Source organism: Phyllostomus hastatus, unplaced genomic scaffold (assembly GCF_019186645.2).
Source record: "Phyllostomus hastatus isolate PE091 unplaced genomic scaffold, TTU_PhHast_1.1 phas_contig_29, whole genome shotgun sequence".
NCBI lineage: Eukaryota > Metazoa > Chordata > Mammalia > Chiroptera > Phyllostomidae > Phyllostomus > Phyllostomus hastatus.
This window is the reverse complement of record NW_025333835.1, coordinates 44,699,679-44,720,016: the sequence shown is the minus strand read 5'-3', so window position 1 is coordinate 44,720,016 and position 20,338 is coordinate 44,699,679. Positions and strand designations below refer to the sequence as shown.

General features: G+C 45.0%; 1 protein-coding gene and 1 non-coding gene across 3 annotated transcripts in view; one reads left to right on the top strand and one right to left on the bottom strand.

Moving 5' to 3' along the window:
• Window positions 1-20,338, bottom strand: part of PDS5B (PDS5 cohesin associated factor B) — a 138,209-nt gene that overhangs the window by 46,121 nt on the left and 71,750 nt on the right. For both annotated transcript variants that reach the window (XM_045839039.1, XM_045839040.1), the window contains exons 16-19: window positions 19,253-19,392; window positions 17,725-17,840; window positions 10,616-10,721; window positions 7,472-7,632 (exon numbers count right to left, since the gene is read on the bottom strand). In XM_045839039.1, coding sequence (XP_045694995.1) covers window positions 7,472-7,632; window positions 10,616-10,721; window positions 17,725-17,840; window positions 19,253-19,392 — 523 coding nt within the window. The remainder of the gene's footprint in view (window positions 1-7,471; window positions 7,633-10,615; window positions 10,722-17,724; window positions 17,841-19,252; window positions 19,393-20,338) is intronic.
• On the top strand, window positions 7,822-7,928 carry LOC123818978. The gene has a single exon (XR_006785742.1). It is a non-coding gene; the product is annotated as a U6 spliceosomal RNA (small nuclear RNA).

Genomic DNA, 20,338 nt, shown 5'->3' with positions numbered 1-20,338 from the left:
AAGTATCTACACTAGAACTATCATCCCAATGCATTTCCCTTTCACAAGCGCAAGCACACACGAGGAGGCTGACCCCGCCAGCCTCCCCTCTGACCCTCTCTGCAGCCGCTCCCACTACCCTGCCGCCTCCCACACGCGGCCGCTGAGAAGGGACCTGCCGACCCCTCTGCCCCACGCTTCTTCAACTCCTCCTCCACCTGGCTCCAGCGCAACCTGGGGAAAGGCACATCTGATCACCTGACCAACACAAATCGAGTGCTTTCCATGTGCCAGACAGCATTAAAAGTCCCAAATCCTCGCCTTCATGCTACCAGCATACTGGGGACAAGGCTAATGATAACACATAAATTAGCAAAATATGGGCTATGTCAGATGGTGATTAATGGCCATCGAGGAAAACAAAGAGAAAGAGGGCAGGGACAGGAGTGGGGAGGGTCTGTGAGCGCGTCACAGGCTTACACAGGGTCGTCAGAGAAGCAACAGTGGAGCGGGTTCTCAGGGAGCTGGGCAGTGAGTCGCGCAGGCACCTGGAAGAACACTCCTTCATCTCATCACCGCACAACACAGACAGTCACAACAAACACTGGATGAAACAGAGCCTCTGAGCTCAGCTACTGTCCGAATAATCACAGTGCAGGCGACGTCCCCTTCCTCCTCCCTGCCAGCACCGGCCCGGTGCCCCAGGACCACGGACTCAGAGATTCAACAACACGCCACAGCAATGACGCAGTCGCACAAAAGACACCGAGAACAAGTTAAACAGACACACGGCAACGCGAGTGGAAACTGTACACCCACGTCAGAGAGAGGGGATCACTATCCCTGCCCTTCAAAGTCCTCCCACAGACAGAGACAGAGAGTGGGAAGACCAACAAGATCATGGAAAATGGGCTGAACATAAAGAATAGAAAGGTCTTCAAAACACAAACGCAAATTACGCTGTGGAGCACGAAAAGGTTTTCACCTCTTCTTATTTTCAGAAGAACACAACTCTCAGCCGCGGAGAGGACTTCGGCCTCAGGTTCAGACCCGTCCCCTGAGCGCGGGCTCCCTCCCCTCCCGCGGACAGGCGGCACACCGGAGAACACGGAGAACACGCGCCCACACGCGAGCCAGGCTCCGCGCACCGGGCAGGGGTTCCGCCCCTAGAGACGGGGAGTGCGGGAGCCGCAGACCCGCCCCCACCCGCCGCAGGGAGGGGGCGTCCGGCCCGGTGCAGAAAGAAGGGGCCCAGGCACAGGCTGCGGGTCGCGGGGAGCGGAGGGGAGCGGGGCCAGGGGTCCAGGGAGGCCACGGGCGGTGCCCCCTCTCTGGGGCAGGGCACCGGAGGAGGGCGCTGCAGAGAGAAAGAGCCGGAGTTCTGGGGACGGACCACGTCGTCACCGGGAGAAAGTCAATCAGCAGAAACAGGCGCAGAGACGGCACAGCTGACGGAACACGCGAAGGTGCTGACACAGCTACTATAAACAGGTTCCATGAGCCCAAGAAGGTCAGAAGAAAACATCAGTCAACACAATGAGCACAGAAATAAAATACATAAATAAGACTTAAATGGAGCTACTAAATATGAACAATACATAAAGTAAAAATATACTGGTAGGAGTTAAAGCAGAGTATCCAGGAGTGAGCAAAAGTAGGTTTATAATGGTTTGTATGAAAAAATAATGATAGACTCTCAAGAACAAACTGTTTTATGCACTCACAACTCTAAACCTGCTATTGCCCACTCGTGTACATCACCGAAGAAAAAGACCGGTGAACGTGATGACAGAGCAGGACACAACACGCAAAATGGAACGAGCAGACAGAGAGAGAGGAGCGCCGAGCGGCAGCGGCCCGCAAGCCGGTCCCGAGCAGTCAGAAATAAAATGTGCGCAACTGGAGTCCCAGAAACCAGGAGGTGGGGAGAGGGAGACAATGTCGGAAGAAATAATTTCCCAAACCCGATGAAAGTAAACTCACAGTCCCAAGACTTACTATAAACCTCCAGCAGGAGAAACAGAAAGTAAACTATTACGAGACGCACGATTATCAAATTCCTAAAAACATCAGTGAGAAAATTCCTCGGAACAGCAGACAGACACACAACACACCGGGGAACAGAGGATGAACGGACACTCTCCACCAGAAACCACGCAACGGGAGACAACGAAGGTGAGGCGGCGAGTCCCCGTTCCGCGCTCGAGCAGGGTTCGGAGGGATCCGTGCCACGCTGGTGTGAAACGCCGCTGATGCCACAGGGGAACACTGGGCCAGGGTTTGGGTGCTTCTGCGCAGGGTGACGCCCTGCTTCTGGGACAGCTGCCATGCCACGGCCAGGTCCACAGCCACGGCTGCCCCACCTTCATCTCCTTACAGAATTATACCTACCAGCTGGTGCTCCCTGCCAACATGAGACTGTGACAGCTGCAGCGTCTCCTCCCCCGGTCCCCTACTTCACCTGGGATGTGTCTACCGTTTCCCTGTACGATGGTGCCTACTGCCTCTTTTGTCATGGAGGCACTTGGTCCTATTTTATTGGGTTTACTGTAAATAGACGGACTTTAAAAAAAAACAAACCAGAGCTGGCCCTGGCTGGTGTAGCTCAGTGGATTGAGCACGGGCTGCGAACCAAAGTGTCGCAGGTTCGATTCCCAGTCAGGGCACATGCCTGGGTTGCAGGCCATGACCCCCAGCAACTGCATATTGATGTTTCTCTCTCTTTCTCCCTCCATTCCTTCTCTAAAAATAAATAAAATCTTAAGCCCCCCCCCACAAAACCCAGAGCCCTTTCATCATCTATCAAAATGATCTATTGTGTGACTTTCCCCTTTACCCACTTATATAATGAATTGTAACACGAATATTAGTCTTATTGATAGCAACACTCTTGTATTCCTGGAACGAACCACATTTGGTCATAGTACAAGAGGGGACCCCAAAAACCTGAAATTATCTTTCTGGAAGCCTTGTAGTACAGGCTTCCCCCACTAGGTGAGTGTTCTAGGAACCCATCTCCATCAGTGGACCAGCTGGTGTTGTTGTGAGAGGCTGCATTCAGCTTTAGTGAACTTTTTTTTTTTTTAAAGACTCTTTCAACACTTGGCCCACTTCGTGATGGGAGATTTACAAGCACATCTGTCCACAGGGAGCTGCGTGTTCAGCTTTTGGCCAAAAACAGAACGACCCCCATGCCCCACCCTCCCCAGTCATCAGATCTCACCTGCAGTTACTTTTTTCCCCCAGATGAACAATGTCCTCTAAGGAAAATGTTTTGCTGATGTGGAAGAGATGAAACAAACAAACAAAAGCCCCCAGCAGAAGCACTAAAAGGCATCCAAGTTGACGAGTTCAGTACCTGTTTTGAGCAGTAGGAAACATGTCTTGACTGGTGTACTCCATCAAATGGAGAATACTTTGAAGGTGACTGACATTTCAACATGTGAGAATAAATACAGTTTTCTCTAAATAAATTTTGGGTCTTTTGGGTCCCCCGTCATACATTCTCATGTTACAGCAGCATACTCTCTTTTCACTAGTATTTTATTTATAATTTCAGCATCAGTGTGTGTTAAGCTTTGTCTTAGTTTCCTTCTGGGGGAATTGAGCATTACTGCTAGTTATCTTGGCTTCAGGAGCAATCTGAATGCCCCCCCCGCCACCATCTCCTGGATAAGTGAAAGAGAATTAGGGTTTCAGGTTGCCTGTAGAAAACCTCTTCAACACACAACTTCACTGGCACTTTTATTAGAGAGTAATTTTCCTAAACTTTAAAAAATAATTATGTTTTTCTTCCCTCTTCTTGGGTCAATTTTATATCATCCTTTAAAAACATCCAAGTTTCCAAACAGATATAGCCACGCTTAAGACTTAAATACTAAGAGGAAAATGTTGAGAAAAGACACATGAGAGATACGGACACAAGAACACAGAAGCTGGATTTGGCAGCATAAGCAAAACCGAAGGCAAAGGGAAAAGGAGTACAGCTCGGTAAACAGGGTGGCCCCACAACAGAAGGGGCGGCACATTTTCCGAATCCCTGCGCCCTAAGGAGCACCCTTCGTGGGCTCTGAAACACAGCTGGGCTGGTTAGGAAATGCTTTAGTTACATTTTTTGGTCCACCCAAACTCCCCAGCTGTTGAATCACTGGCTTTGGAAATAAATCTCATGCGGTCGAGAAGAACCTGGTCAGCCTCACTCCTCCTTGGCTGTGCATGACCTCCTTTTTCCCTTGATGTTTATGTTTGTGAAATCACTGCTGTAATCCCTAAAAATGCAGCAAACTCTATCAGGAAATTTTCCTAAAACATGAGCTTTTTTCATTTCCAGCTTCATGTTTTCATTCATTCTAAGTAAGTTTACGATTACTTTTTTAAAAGAGTCTGCACTTTGCATAACTGTTGTCTTCTCTGCAGAAACCAGCCACTGCTTTTCAGAGTCTGCAGCTCCTCCTCCTCCTCCTCCGCCGCCTTCACTTCTGGGCCCACTGCCCCCACACTCCGTGCAACTGCCTCGCGCTCATCTCTAGCTCCCCGCTCACGTTTTCTGTACTGTCCGTTTACTCCTTGCTGCTCGTCACAAATTGTGTGCTATAAGCCACGTGCTTCTGCTCGTCTTCACCCTTAGCTCGGCCACTTTCCTTTTTAACACATTACCTCACTTTTGTTCTCCCCCACCCCCGCCCACATGTCATTTGCAGTTTAACTTTCTTGGCAGTTTAAAACCGTTTAAATTTTCTTCTTAGAAAAATGAAATTCTTCCAAATAGTGCTTATCAGCTTTTTAATGCTGAAATATTTACATAAGTTTCATGTTTGTTAATTTGTATTCTGTTAATTCTCGTTTGAATAACTGGAGTTCTCTGTGGCTCCGCCTTTTAAACAGAAATGCAGGCAGTGTCACCCAGATGACTAATAGTGGACAGCTCTCCTGAAGATCCCCACCACCGCTCCCAGCTCAGCTGCACCCGCACCGTCAGCAGGCTCAGGGGCTGGAGGAGGGCCCGGCGGGCGTGGGCCCATCCACGTGTCTCCGCTCTCCAAGGCTGCCGAGACTCCTCCAGGGCGAGAGCCAGGCCCCGCTCCAGCGATGGCTCTGCTCCACGCTGCCAGGGGACTCTCTGGATCTGCACACAAGCTGACTCTGGGGGCGGTCAGACTCCAAGACAGGCTGAGTCAGAATGAAAACCAAACTTGCCATCATTTTTGTTTAGTGGGTCAGCACATAATTTCTTCTGTTCCTGCAAGTTGGTAATAACCCTGCTTCATGATTCTAACAGGAGACTTGCTCCTCCTTTTGAAGGAAAACAGGTCAGCCCAAAGACAACCAGCATGACCGGGAACGCTCGCCTTCAGTCCCAGTGCAGCTGGACCGAGGTTTTCCTCGGTTCTCTCCAACAGCCCGCGTCTCGGTCTCCTTCCCTCTGTGCCTCAGTCTCCTCCCCTCCGCGCCAGCGCAGACAGAGCCGCACCAGACACTCCGGACCCAGCTCTCCTAGCGCTAGCGTGTTTTTGTTGCAGCGTCTGCTTAGACACCGTTTCTGCCGGTTCTTGTAAATTATTTTGGTAAATTCAAAAGAAAATAATGTAATAAAATATTTACTTTGTCCTTTTTTTCCAAAATCAACTCACCCAATTTAATCATTGAACACACAGACGTGGCCTACCCGTCTGAGCCCCTGGAGACACGCACTGTGAGTCACCTCCCCGAGGGCAGTGTGTGCGAACAGCAGGGGCTCAGCGGCGGCGGACTCTCCTCGGAGAGACACGCGAGACACCCCCCACCTGCAAACCCAGTACTTTTCACGCATTTCAGTTCCATGACAGCAGCATGGATTCTAAAATACCCACGCATGTTCTAAAATGCCGACCTGTTTACCTTCATCTTGCACTTCTCCTATAGAAAAATCAAACAACTTTTTAATATCACAGGTACCAGGAAAGACAGTGTGGAATGAAGACAAAAATCTCCAGTACACAAATGTCACTAAAATCTGTTCTAATCAAGAAAGTGTGCCAAATACATATGGCACCACAGGCCCTGCCGACAGACAGGCCCAGATTTCAGTCTCCACTCTGTTGCTTGCTGACTGAATGACCCAGAAACACTCACCCCGAGAGAGCACTCGACCCCTCCCATGGAAGACTAAGACGCTAAGTGCTACACTTTCGTGAGTGTTACAAGGTCGAAGTGAAGTAGTGCAATACCAGGCATTCCGTAAATGGTACAGAGTTACGTACAGAGTTTACACACGCAGTGTGTGTGTGTGTGTGTGTGTGTGGGGGGGTCCATGCTCCGACTGCCAACCTGCACACAAGAGTGACAGCACCACGCCAAGTGCAAGTCCACGCTTCAAGCTCCCTTAAAAATTAAGCAGTCAGACCCCTGGCTGGCGCAACTCAGTGGATTGAGCACGAGCTGCGAACCAAAGTGTCGCAGGTTCAATTCCCAGTCAGGGTTCATGCCTGGGTTGCAGGCCACAGCCCCCAGCAACCGCACATTGATGTTTCTCTCTCTTTCTCCCTCCCTTCCCTGTCTAAAAATAATAAATAAAATCTTAAAAAATTAAGCAGTCAGTCCTAAACCATAAAGTTTCTTATTCTGCCCAAGGAGACTACTGTCACAAAACTATGGTATGTTTCACTCATCTTTAATAAATGCCTTTGTCTTATTTACCAATACTTTCTAAAATTAAGTCCCCACGAACAGACAGGAATAGTAAAAAAGACACCTGAGACACTAACAGACTGTCTGCATTGGGAAGCAATGCTCCCGCCACTAACTAGCCAGTGGCTAAGACTCGAGAAGTCACGAGGCAGAGGCCAAACCAGCACCAGTGGTTCCGAGGACGGCGCCGGGAGCGACCTCAGATGTCAGCCGCCCCCCAGGCGTGCCCCCCGGGGGCGGGGGAGCAGTGCACAGAGCACGGTGAGCGGGGTCCACACGGAGGAGGGTTTAGTGTTTGAGGTACTGCAGAGCCCTGACCAACAACCGACCGCCACTGGAGAGTCCCACAATACACACACATTCCAGTTCTTACGGACACTGGCACACGCACGCACACACATCACACACACAGCCACGTCCCCTGCCTCCCTGCGCCACGTAAAGCGCCGTTTCATTCCGGAACCCCGGCGACCCAGCCCTGCGGAAGGCCCCTGCGGCCCCCCTGGGCCCTGAAGTCCCGAGACAGGCGTCTCCGCGCCACGCGGCAGCCCAGGCCTGCTTCACTGTCGGGCTGGCTCCACTGAACTGTCTCAGGAACGCTGCTGCTTCCGAAAGGAATGACACGTGCACCCCACGTTTTCATGAATCTTCTAAAACACCAAGAAGTGCTTTCTCCCAGAAAATGAGGATCGAAAGCAAACTCTATCCACTTAAGATAACCCAGCCATTATTTCCTCAAAGGATAAATTATTCTATTACATAATTCAAGAAACAGTAAACTACTTTTCTATTTTCCAGAATATTTATCAGAATAAACGCGACTCACGATCTGATGTGTGGGAAATCCTCTTCAATTTTGCTTCCTGTGTTTTTGAAGATCTGGAGTGCAGCTTCTGCTACTTTCTCATCGTCCATTTTCAAACAAGCCAGGAGGGACTCAAATGTCTCCGCAGAATGAAACGAGATGGGGTGCGTAAATGAGAGCACCTAAAAAATCAGTCATAAAAATGACCTGTAAACCCTCTTCATCTCTACAGTATAAATCTAAACTACTATGTAGTAGAAATATAAATCAAGTACAAAAGTAATTATGCTAAAAAGTAAATGAGAGCACTTTAACATTTAAAATATGCTCAAATACGCAACAGGAATATTCTTGTTTAAGACTATAATCCAGTGCTCGCTTCGGCAGCACATATACTAAAATTGGAATGATACAGAGAAGATTAGCATGGCCCCTGCGCAAGGATGACACGCAAATTCGTGAAGCGTTCCATATTTAAAAAAAAAAAAAAAAAGACTATAATCCAAAGAACTCATTTTTTCAAAATTAAATTGTTAATATAATTTTACTTAAAATAATTTGGATTTCGGTTCATTTTTTTTTTAAGGGAAATGAGGGTAGGAGAAAAAAGAACCAAGAAAAGAATTTAACAAAATATCTCTATTCCTCTAAATAAAGATCATTAGAGTAACTAGCTAATAACATTTTGGGGGAAAAAGTAATCTGGGGAAGTAAAACACCAGCTAGTAAAAGATGTGATAAGGTTACAATAGTCAGGTCAGCATAGCACTAACATTAGAAGAAACATAAAATAGAAAAGAAAGGTAATAAGTAGACCCTAGTACATATAGAAACTTAGATGATATAGAGTATAATAAATTATAGAGAAAACAAGAGAAGATAAATGAGAATGATGGGATTTTTAATAGTCTTGGTAAAACTGAATAGTTATTTGGAGAAAATCAAATTGGGCCATCCCCCCAAAAAAAGTTTCAAAATAAATTTCAGATAGGTTATGTTTCAGGATTTAAGAAACAAAAACAAGTAAAATTCTTTGAAAATCATGGGACTTATTTTAAAGCTTAACTGGACTCAGATGTGGAATGGAAAATAAGCAAGAAGAAAAATACATTATGTACGATAGCCAAAACAAGCAGTTATTTGGAGATGCACAGGCAGACGGGGCGGCAGAACCACGAAGGGAAGCAGCAGCAGCAGCAGCGCCACACGACAGACCCCCACACTGGGAGGCGGAGGTGGGGGGTGGGAGTGGGGGTGGGGGCGGGGCCGGGGCCCTCGAGGAGCTCCGATGGGAGGCAGAGCATCAGCACTCTGTGTTCTTTTCACTGGCACTCGTTTTACTAACATGCTTTACAGCTTACTTTACACTCAAATAGAATATGTTTGTGCATCAAATATGTCCTATGAAACAGCAAAAGAAATTAAAAAGCTCACTTAAATCAGGTAAAAAACAAACAAACAAAAGATTGAGCTATCAGCAGAAAATGGACAGAGAACAAAAATAATGAACCCCTCATCGGTAAAACACTAATGGACTGACAGGAAAGGTGTACCTTGCTAGTACACCTATGCAACAACTATGCAAGTTAAAAGCTTATTTTTGCTTGTAAGATTAGGAAATTTCTCAATAACCTTAGTGGAAGATGTCAGGGACGTGTGCCTTAGTAGTGGCAGCAGGTATAAAATGTAAAATACCTAAATATCCAGCAAGAGAGAAACAGATGGAAGCATTATGACGTTCCAAAAGTGAATCAGTACTTCAAAACACAATTATTTTTACTGTAAGCCAGACACTTTACTACACAACTCCCGTGCGCCATCTAATTCAGTCGTCAGCAGACTACGCACCATCACTGTCACCCTGCATCACAGATGAGGCGCGAAGGCAAAGTCACGTGCCCCAAAGCACACATCTACCGAATGACAGCCAGAAACCCAATGTTTTTTACATTCTTAAAAACAGTCTTAGAAGACACTAAAGACAAAAAAGCTTATATTTTAATAAGAAAGAATAGTCAAGATATAAAATTGTACATTCAGTCTGATCTGAACTCTGTAAAAATCAAAGATTAAAAGGAATAAAAGAAGTATTTATGTATGATTTATGAATGTTGTCCTTTATAATTTTACATTTAAAAGTTGTCAACATTAACCAGTATTTTTATGATCAGTGTAAAGCACTAGTACATTAGCTAACAAAAGATAAGATGCAGTTTGAAAAAGAATTTCTCTCCTTCCGGACAGGGCAAGCACGTTTCTTGCTCCTTAGTAATGAAACCTTCAAATTAGAACCCACCATTTTAATATAATTAATATCAGGCTATAATACACAATTTAAAACTAAAAATATTTAGCCCTGGCCAGGTGGCTAGGTTAGTTGGAATGTTGTCCCTGAACACCAAAAGGGCTGTGGGTGTGACCCCTTTTTTTGTGGGTCAGGGCACAAACGAGGGGCAACCAATCCATGTCTCTCTCTCTCTCAAATCAATCAACATCTCCTCAGGTGAGAACTTAAAAAAACAAAACAAAACAAAACCCCACAATCCTACAAATCAATTATTGGGTTGGTCAAAAAGTCTGTATGGTTTTCTCCATAAAATAAAGGACACATTTTCCATTCTCGTGAATGTTACTGGCTTACATATTTTGAGTATGTCGGCTATCTCCCATGTAGCATAAAGTTGACTGCTCTTAGTTAATGTCCTGATTTGACAGTATCAACTTCAACCGGTCCACCTGACCGTGGGCATCGTCCAGTGAGCGATCTCCAGCACAGAGCTTCGCAAACCACTTCTGACACGTTTCATCAGTCACAGCACCTTCCCCATACAGTGTACGGATCTTTTTTGTATGTGTGTTTCAGTTGTGTTTTTCACTTTTCTCAGTAAAGCATAATATGCCAAAAATGCTGCGTACAGTCTTCCATCTTCACTATTTTAACATGACTACACAAAAATTCAATTTTGGTACAATTTTTTTGAAAATGTACACTGATATGGCAGCTGTCATAATACCATCTAACAAAACTGTTTCGAATGAGGTTAAAGACAAGTAAGTGTTTCTAGACCCATTTTACGGAAAAACCAAACCCTTTGGCCACCCCAAGCCCTGAACATGACGGGGAAATCCCCCCCGAGGCTCCGCAGTCCCCAGGGGCACGCTCACCTTCAGCAGTTCGAGGCCTGCCCTGATGGCCTGGTCGGTCGGCACGCCCTCGTCTTCGTCGTCCGCCGTCCCGTCAATCGATTTGTTCACTTGCTTAATGAGGGCACTAAAGAAAGATTTAAAAGAGAGTCATTTTTAACTGTACCTTATTACCAATGTCTAAACAAAACCCTAAATATTTTCTAGATAGCCCCCATCCAAACCATATACAAATGTGATTTTCCAAACATTACTGCAAAACAAAAACAAAGAAGTATTTTGAGATGCTTCTTTGAAAAACCTGTATTTTCTTTTGTCCGTTCAAATGAGTCAGATATTATTTCATTTGCTGTCTACTAATGTCGCCTGTATTTTTATTCCTGTATTTTCCACAGAAGGCTTATGCCCAAACACATGAATGACAGAGGTTTTCTAATCATCTAAAGTCCGTAACTTGCCCAGTGAGAAGAGAATCCGTGCTGACACAAAGGCTGAGTGACAGCATTACGCACTTTCACACCCCTCGGTGCGCACTGCTGGGGGGCAGACGCGCTGGGAGAGCCAGACACACCACGGCCTGCTGCTGCTGCCGCTGCTGCCGCTGCTACTAAAAGGGGCAGGAATGCCCAGCAACGGACATGCAATACTGTCTCACTGGGGCATTACAGTAGATCAAGAAGGAAACATGTTTTACCATTTTCTTCTAAAAACAAGCTTATGTTACCTTTAAGACGAACATTTGTAAATGCATTATCAATTACCTAAAATAATTATTCATACTGGTATTTTTTAAAAAATTTTATTTATTTATTTTTAGAGACAGAAGGGAGGGAGAAAGAGAGAGAGAGAGAGAGAGAGAGAAACATCAATGTGCGGTTGCTGGGGGCCGTGGCCTGCAACCCAGGTATGTGCCCTGACTGGGAATCGAACCTGCGATGCTTTGGTTCCCAGCCCTCCGTCAATCCACTGAGCCACGCCAGCCGGGGCGGTTATTTTATTTATTTTTTTTAATAAAAAACCACAAACACCAGGTTAAAGGCATAGTATGTAACAATATATGGGAAAATTCATTATTCAATGGCCTCTAGTAACTTTACTAGATCTGTATTTCTACAAAGATATTATGTACTCAAATTTTAAGGTCAAGCTAGGAGTCAAATGTAGTGTCTCTTGCAGGAACCTTTCATATTTATCATGTCCTTAACAGTTGGTGTCTCTGAGGATATTTGCTCTCCTTTTCTACCCATTTTTCCCAATGAATCAATTCTCATAGCTCTATCCATCCCAAATAAAAACCTTCAGCCTGAACCCTATCCCTATTATTTTCAACAGCCCCAAAGTTTTCTTAACTAGATGTCATCATAAAGGAATGAAAAATATCACATATCCAAAATTAAAGGCATTATTTTAAGAGCACAAAGCTCTCATTCTAGTGAAGAAACGCCAAAAAGAAAGCAAACTAATAGATAATATGGCAATCAAGGAACAGTAAGGACTAGAAAAAAGGCCAAGACCAGAAGCGAAGTTCTTCTACCAAGAGCAGCTAGAAAAGACATTTCTGAAAAGGTACAACTGAGCTGAAAACCTAAGGATAAGAGCTACACATACAAAAGTCTGTCAATAGAAGCATTGACCAAGAAAACAGAAGAAATCAACTAAAATGATGAAAAAAATACTAAGTTCAGATAATCAGTAATGCTTTTCTATGTCAGCCAAAGTCACCTAAAATATAGAGGGGAAAAATCTACTTACAAAAGACAACTCAAATATGTAAAGTAAGTAGGCAGAAAAAGGTTTAAACGCACAGAATATAAACTCTAAAATTAGATGAAGGCTGCATACAGATTCAAATAAATCAAGGCAAGTATTTTCCTAAGATGGAAATGCAATATTATACAAGAGACATTTTTCACTAAGTCTCTAAATATCTCAAGGGAATACAACTTGGTGTGGGATAAGATTCAACAAACCCATTTTATGGCTCATCTGAAAAATAAATTAACATCTGGGAATAACCTCTGAATTTTAATGGGGAGGGATGAAACAACTTTGTTAATGAGATAAAAATGTACAGTAAAATCCTCAAAACACAAAGGAACCTAGGTGAAAATGTAGTAAGAGTCCAAATCATATAAAAATTTATGCTGTAATAAGGAAATATTTCAGATAAAATGGGAAGGAACACAATTTTTTCAGTAAGTGGAGTTCATACAACTAGCTAGCACATGCTTAAAAGGATGACGCTAACTCCACCTTATACTACAACAAATTCTAGAGCAATTGAAGATTTAATGTCAGGAACATAACCACTTAATACCAAAAGCAGAAATAACAAGGACAACTGGTAGATTTCTTTATATAGTTTAATATTTACTAAAGTCAATCAAACTGGGTTAATAGCCTTATTTTATAAAACATTCTTTTTAAATATATTTTACTGATTATGCTGTTACAGTTGTCCCATTTCCCCCTTTCATTCCCCTCCAACCTGCACAACCTCTCCCACCCACATTCCTCCCCTTTAGTTCATGTCCATGGTCATACTTACAAGTTCTTTAGCTTCTACATTTCTCATACTGTTCTTGCCCTCCCCCTGTCTATTTTCTACCTACCATCCATGCTACTTATTCTCTATACCTTTTCTCCTTCTCTCCTCCTCCCACTCCCCTGTTGCTAACCCTCCTTGTGATGTCCATTTCTGTGATTCTGCTCCTGTTCTAGTTGCTGGCTTAGTTTCTTTTTGTTTTAGGTGTGGTGGTTAATAATTGTGACTTTGCTGTCATTTTACTATACATGTTTTTTATCTTCTTTTCTTAGATAAGTCCCTTTAACACTTCATATAATAAGGGCTTGGTGATGATGAACTCCTGTAACTTGACCTTATCTGGGAAGCACTTTATTTGCCCTTCCATTCTAAATGAAAGCTTTGCTGAATACAGCAATCTGGGATGTAGGTCCTTGCCTTTCATGACTTGGAATACTTCTTTCCAGCCCCTTCTTGCCTGCAAGGTCTCTTCTGAAAATCAGCTGACAGTCTGATGGGAACTCCTTTGTAGGTTACTGTCTCCTTATCTCTTGCTGCTTCTAGGATTCTCTCCTTCATTTTTACCTTGGCTAATGTAATTATGATGTGTCTTGGTGTGTTCCTTCTTGGGTCCAACTTCTTTGGAACTCTCTGAGCTTCCCGGACTTCCTGGAAGTCTATTTCCTTTGCCAGACTGGGGAAGTTCTCCTTTATTATTTGTTCAAGTAAGTTTTCCACTAGTTGCTCTTCCTCTTCTCCTTCTGATACCCCTATAATTCGGATGTTGGATCATTTAAAGATGTCCTGGAGGCTCCTAAGCCTCTCCTCGTGTTTTTGGATTCTTAGTTCTTCATTCTTTTCCAGTTGTATGTTTTTTCCTTCCTTCTGGTCCACTCCATTGGTGTGAGACCGAGCTTTCACTCCATCACTATTGGTTCCCTGTGCATTTTTCTTCATTTCACTTATTGTAGCTTTCACTTGTTCATCTAATTTGCGACCAAAATCAACCAATTCTGTGAGCATCCTGGTCACCAGTGCTTTGAACTGTGCATCTGATAGGTTGGCTATCTCTCAGTCGCTTAAAAAACTGGTTGCGGGGCTTCCAATTCTGTTTGAGCCATCTCCGTCGTCCACTCCCACCCGTCCCCACTTTGGTCTGGTGGAGCCTGTAAGGAACGAGGGGCGGAGCCTTAGGTGTTCACCAGGGCCGGGCACCCCAGTCGCTGGGTTGTGACGCTGTATGTGAAGGCAGGGTCTGTGAGCGAACAATGGTCCCTTGCTCCGCTCTCTGTGGAACCTCAGTCCCTTCCACCACTTCCCCCGAGCAAACTGGGCCTCTCTGGTGCCAACCCCCATGTGGGTGGGCTTCTGCACACCAAGGGACCCTCCAAGGACCTCTCCTGTGAGGCCAGGAGTCTCTCTCTCCACCCCCACAGGGGTTTTCAATCAGCGTCCCGAGGCTCTGTTTCCCAGCGCAGGGATCCTGGGTTGCACGCAGGGCCTTGCTTCACAATCGCTGCCTCGCTGGGTCTGCCCGCTGCGGTCTTGTGCGCCCCGGATGCCTTAAGCGCCAGTCCCAGAGTTCTCTGCTCTCAGCGCCACTATCCCAGCCGGCCGCTCGACTCCGCCCCTACCAGTCTGGATGAATGGGTCTACTTTAACTCCTTGTTGACTTCCATTCAAATCAATTTTCTGACAGTTTTGGTTGTTATTCTGTTTCTAAATTGTTGTCCCTATCTTGATTTTTCAAGGAGGCACAGTGTGTCTACCTATGCCTCCATCTTCGCCGGAAGTATTATAAAGCATTCTTATAATTAATAAGAAGAAGACCATTCTTCCAAGCCCGTCACAGAAAAATATAAACTTCAAATAGCCAAGAAATACACAGGGGAGAAAATGTTCAACTTTATGAGTAAGGTGCGTTATTTTAAAAGAGTCCCTACCCGGAGGGCTGGGGGGGGGGAGGGGAGGGTGGGCTGGGATGGGGGTAAAACGCAGGAAACTGTACTTGAACAATTAAAATTAAAAAAAAAAAAAAAAAGAATACCTACCTATTTACCTAAAAAACAGCAAAGACTGGAAATAGTAACAGCCACTGGTGGGAAGAGCGAGGTGGACCGGACACCCCCCGAGTGTGGGTGGCTTCGCCAGGGCCCTGGAGCCAGACTCCTGGGGCCAGTGTCACCCCCCTCCCAGCAGTGGAGAAGTTACTCAGCATCTGTCCAACTCACTGCGCCTTATCTGTACAATGGGCGTAACGGCATCTCTCGTCTAAGGCTGTCAGGAAGTAGTGAGCTCCGACACGCGAACTGTCCGAGCCATCGCAGGCGCCCCGCACACACGCGCTGCTTCTACCTGCTGCCGTCATTTAAGGCCCCCCGCCTTCTCCACCTCCAGGACCCAACCGCGACCACTAATGCCAAAGGCCCGTTTCATTCCTCACCTCTCCCTCTCCCTGTTTGTAGTACAAATTATTTCTGAAAACTTTCTTCATCTTAACTTTGAAAACATCGCAAAAACCCAGCCATTTTCTACCAGTGTGCCGCAAGGATCCGTAAAACATGCAGAGGTCAGAAGCACTGACGTCTTTCCTCTCAGACTGGCGGACAGAAAAATGACAACAGCCAACACAACAGCCATCAAGTGTGAATGAATCAAAACTATACCTGGTTTTTTTTTTGTTAGATCAGCAAAAGCTGTATTTTGCCGGTGTGCAGAACTTCTGTAATTAGTTTGTGTGTGCCACGAGATAAAAAAGGGTTGAAAACGGCTGCAATAACCTCATTTTCTTACGTTTTCCTAACGGAGGGTCGACCCATGACCCCTGGATCCTCCCGCTTCTCTCTGTGCACCCCTGGCCCCAAGAGGTGACCCCCAGTCGGCGTCGCCCTCGCCCGCCCCGCCCCGTTGCTGCACGGAAACTCGGGCCGCCTCCACGGAGGCAGCGCAGCCGCTCTCACCTCCTGGAAGGCCAGCCCCTGCACTGTGCTCAAGGGTCACGAGTCTGTTCTCTTCGTCGTTCAGGCCTGAACTCTGGTACCGCGGACTCTTCCTTATCTTTACGCCCCGTCTTCAGTGAGGTGACCTAGTTTTCTAGGTGGTTCTTTTAGAACCCTCTGTTTTAGAGAGAGAAAAACCCTCTTTCCTTTCCGCCCCACTCCCTTCATCTAGACAGCACAACGAGGCCTCAGCGGCGTGGCTCTCGCCCCTGCCTGCCCTGCAGCCTCCGCCCGAGGTTCTGCACGGACCGAAACATCCGGTGAAAGCTCTGAAGTCAGGTTTTAGATGCTGTCTGCCCTCTGACCCCAGGTGTGCTCAGGGACCGCCTCTCTGTGCTGCAGTTTAAACGGATGGCACGCACGGCTACACCTTGTCCTTTTCGGTCCAGGCAGAGCTTGGCCGGACCCGCTCTCCCCTCCTAGAACACTCCCCGTCCCTTCTCTGCGGAAACAAAGTCTCCCCCGGTCTTCCTCCCAGGGGCTGATGCTGCCCCGGGAGACGTCTTCCAGTCGTCTGACGCCACTGCACTGACTGCACGGAACTATGATACCACCTCCTGATTGAGACTCTTCATTACGTTGCTCGACAGAAGGCTGGTGAAAACAGCAGGAAGTGCGAATGTGCTTTGCCAGTATCTGACAGGCAATGCCTTCAAGGGAGTAGGCACATAATTAATTAACCAGCGAAATTCAGTCTGATTCAGATTGTTCCTCACACTAATGAGGAGAGTTACAGTTTTGTTTGGCTGTTTTTCCCTGAACTATAGAACCCCTTCTTCAGATGAAAACTGACACAAGAGGAGTGCGAAGTGACTCACAGATATCCCAAGCTGGGCCTCCCTAGGTCCCACATCCCACGCCAGGGAGGGGCGGGCAAGGGAGTGCGGGCCCAGAGCTGCACCCTGTCCCCTTTACGCCCAACAGAAGTCCCCAAAGGGGATGCACTGGGCGCAGGAGGTACCATTAGCATTATTTATTTTGGATTCTAATGTGCTTCTGAAAGATATTACTGACGACTAATAAATCAGTATGCCACATACACACACACATATATAATAATTAGTTCATTTTTTAGCCAATTGAAACATTTTAGGAAACAGTTGAACAATAAAAAGAAAGTGCTCTCCAAGATATCACAGTAATATCAAAGCTGAAACTTTAAAGGATGGTGGTTTTAAAAATAACATCTTCAGTTCTCAAGTATCTGTGGAAACGCATCACATGTTTCTTCACAGCACGCTCATCCAGTTTCTTCTTCCTGAGCAGACACTGTGGTTTGCTTGTATCACCCAATGCACACAAGCTAATGCAAGGAGGAACTCTCGGTACACTCGTAAGAGATAAAAATGAGGCTTGGATTCATAATTTCTCACACAAAATAAAGCAGTATTCAAAATTAAAATAAATAAAACCAAAGATATACAGATGAATGCACGCACTCACTAACAGACACACACACTCGTGCACACGTGCAGATCAGGCCACGGCGCGCACACATCAGGCTGCACAGGTGAGTGCCTTGGGACAGGAGGTGATCGGCGGTGACTGCCCGACTAGAGCATGAATGACACACAGATATAAAAATTTCGTATTTTACATACAAATACCTGATCGATTCAGTATCTATGTGCACAGGAGCTATCCTCTCCAAGAGAAACTTGATCATTTCCAGGAAAGGATTTGTAGGCTGTTTGGGGTTGCCCAACTTCTTAGTAATTTCACGCTGTAATGTAGATTTTTAAACAGTATTACAAAGGTATGTTTAAATAATTCCATTAAAATGTTAAGAACCTACCGTAATTAATACCGTGTAGTACTGGTGCTAGAATAAATGAAGCAACAGAAATCGAACAAATTCAAAAAATAGACAAGGTTAAGAATTTAGCATATGAGAAAGGTAACATTTCAAGTAGGGAAAAGTTAGATTATTCAGTATATTATATTGAAATAACTGAACAGACATTTAGAATGAAAACAGAGTGACAGTAAAAACCTTACACCAAAAGTATTTTAAAAAGATACAAACAAATACTGAAGAATGAAACCGAGAGTTGCAGGACTTCGAAACTAAACTTAGCAAATGCAATTATTAGGGGAACGAGCTGAGCTCCAGATCTGTGAGTCTCACTGTGAAGATTCCCATTTTGTCAACTTGAGAGGGAGCCAAGGATTTATTTTTAAAGCCCCTTGGAAGATACAGGGGCAAGAGAATAATAGAAACTGACATTCAACCTGACTCTGTCATACAGAATGGAATTTTGTAAGCAGGACACCAAAGACAAAATCCTTGAAGAAAATGCTGATAGACTCAGCTAAATTAAAAAAAAAAAAATTATGGCTACACTTTATACCTGAAACTAATTAAAAAAAAAAACTGAATGCAAACTGTGATTTAAATAAAAAAACTATAGTATATAAGGGACATCAGAAAATGAAAGGGCAAACTACAACTGACAGAAAATTACTTGTCGCTTAATTACTATCCACTGCCATGACAGACTAACAAATCAGTAAGATATAAGACAGCTATTCCAGGTAAACAGGCAAAGATTAAAAACAGAAAAGAAACATGAACAAAAGGAATATGAAAGGCTAATACACCCAGAGAGAAAAAAGGGTCAAATGAATAGCAACCAAGAAAGAGAAATCCTATAAAAATAACTTATGTTTTTGTTTGAGTTTTGTTTCCAATAGTGAAACTGGCCAATACTAAATTTATCCTTAAGAAATAGTAAGACTGTAAAATTATATTTAACCGTAAAGATATTGAACTGTTCTTTAATCAAAAGCTGGGAAAAAACCTCAATGTGCTGACAGCGAACTGCCCAACAGAGCACGACACACCACGTCCGACGGTGTGCTCCAGCGCTCTCATCACCCAGTGCTGCGCAAGACTGATGAGTGTGAGCACGACGCACCAAGAGCTCTGTGTGTGTGTGTGTGTGTGTGTGTGCGCGCGCGCGTGCGTGCATAAAACAGCAACAGTCTCTACACGGGGACTGGGGTGTAACTGTACTGTCATTTTTTGTGACTTTTTCTGAACTTTACATGAGGAATACAAAGCAGTTCACAGAAGGGGACACACAAAGGCGTGGGGTTCCTTCAAACGTCAGCTCTTTTAGGCTGTCTCCTTACCACACAGCCCTCAGCCTGTCTGCAGGAGCACGTCGGACTGACAAGCACTTCCAACTGTTTTCTTATTTTCTCGTCATCTTCCAACACCTGTGTGAATTTCTTCATGAAATCCTGAGCCTTACCGGGATCTGGCAAATTTCCTTTAATTAAAATGAAGTTCAATTAAAATAGAATTTAGAAATTTCTCAAATAAAAGGATTAAATTTTCATTATTTTTATTACTGATTAATAATCCTAATTTAGTCTACGTGGGAAAAGACTGAACTGGCTCTTTCTAAACAACTCCTTGCAATAATGACGGGCATTAAATGTCGCCCTGACCAGTGTCCACTTTATTAGCCCCCGAGCTTGCTGCATACACACTGTTCACTTTAACTCCCAACAAGAGACCAGGCAGTGTACCTTTAAGATAGGAGTTTCTCGTACCCCGCTGTTCATTACTGAACCACCCAATGACACACACAGGCGTGCTGCCCGGCACCGGCGCACGCTGAGCAGCACGTCCCAGGGGTCACTGCAGATGTGCCATTACTGTGCGAGAAGGGCGAGTCCTTGTGGAGTCCATACTGAGCGTTACACTGCTCTCCTAATATGTCTACGTGCCAAAACACCTGTCACAGCTAATAAAGTGTCGCTCCCAGAATCTTTTTTTCTGGCTACTTAACAACTGTTCCAGACAACCAAATAGATATGTCTAACAAAAATTATCCTAAGGACCACGGACTTTAATAAAAGTAGTAGAAATTCAAATCAATCTTAAAATATAATTATAGTAAATGTATTCTTCAATTTCATATACGACTTTGAAATTCCATTTTAATTCTTGGGTAGATCGCTGAATGTATTAAGAACAAATTCCCCTGCCCCCCAAATACTTCACTGATAATCTTTTCGTGGTTCTGTAGTAGAAAACGTCTACTGTAGTGTTTTCCAGTAATTCTGGAAAACACTGGGCAGCCCCTGCATGAGGCGCGGGCGTGGCAGTCAAGGCTCCAGGAAGGCCCAGCACTTAACAAACCAAACGAAGAGGGAGACGGGGATGGAGCGGGGGGGGGGAAAGCAGGGAGGCAGGCAGGGAGGGACGAA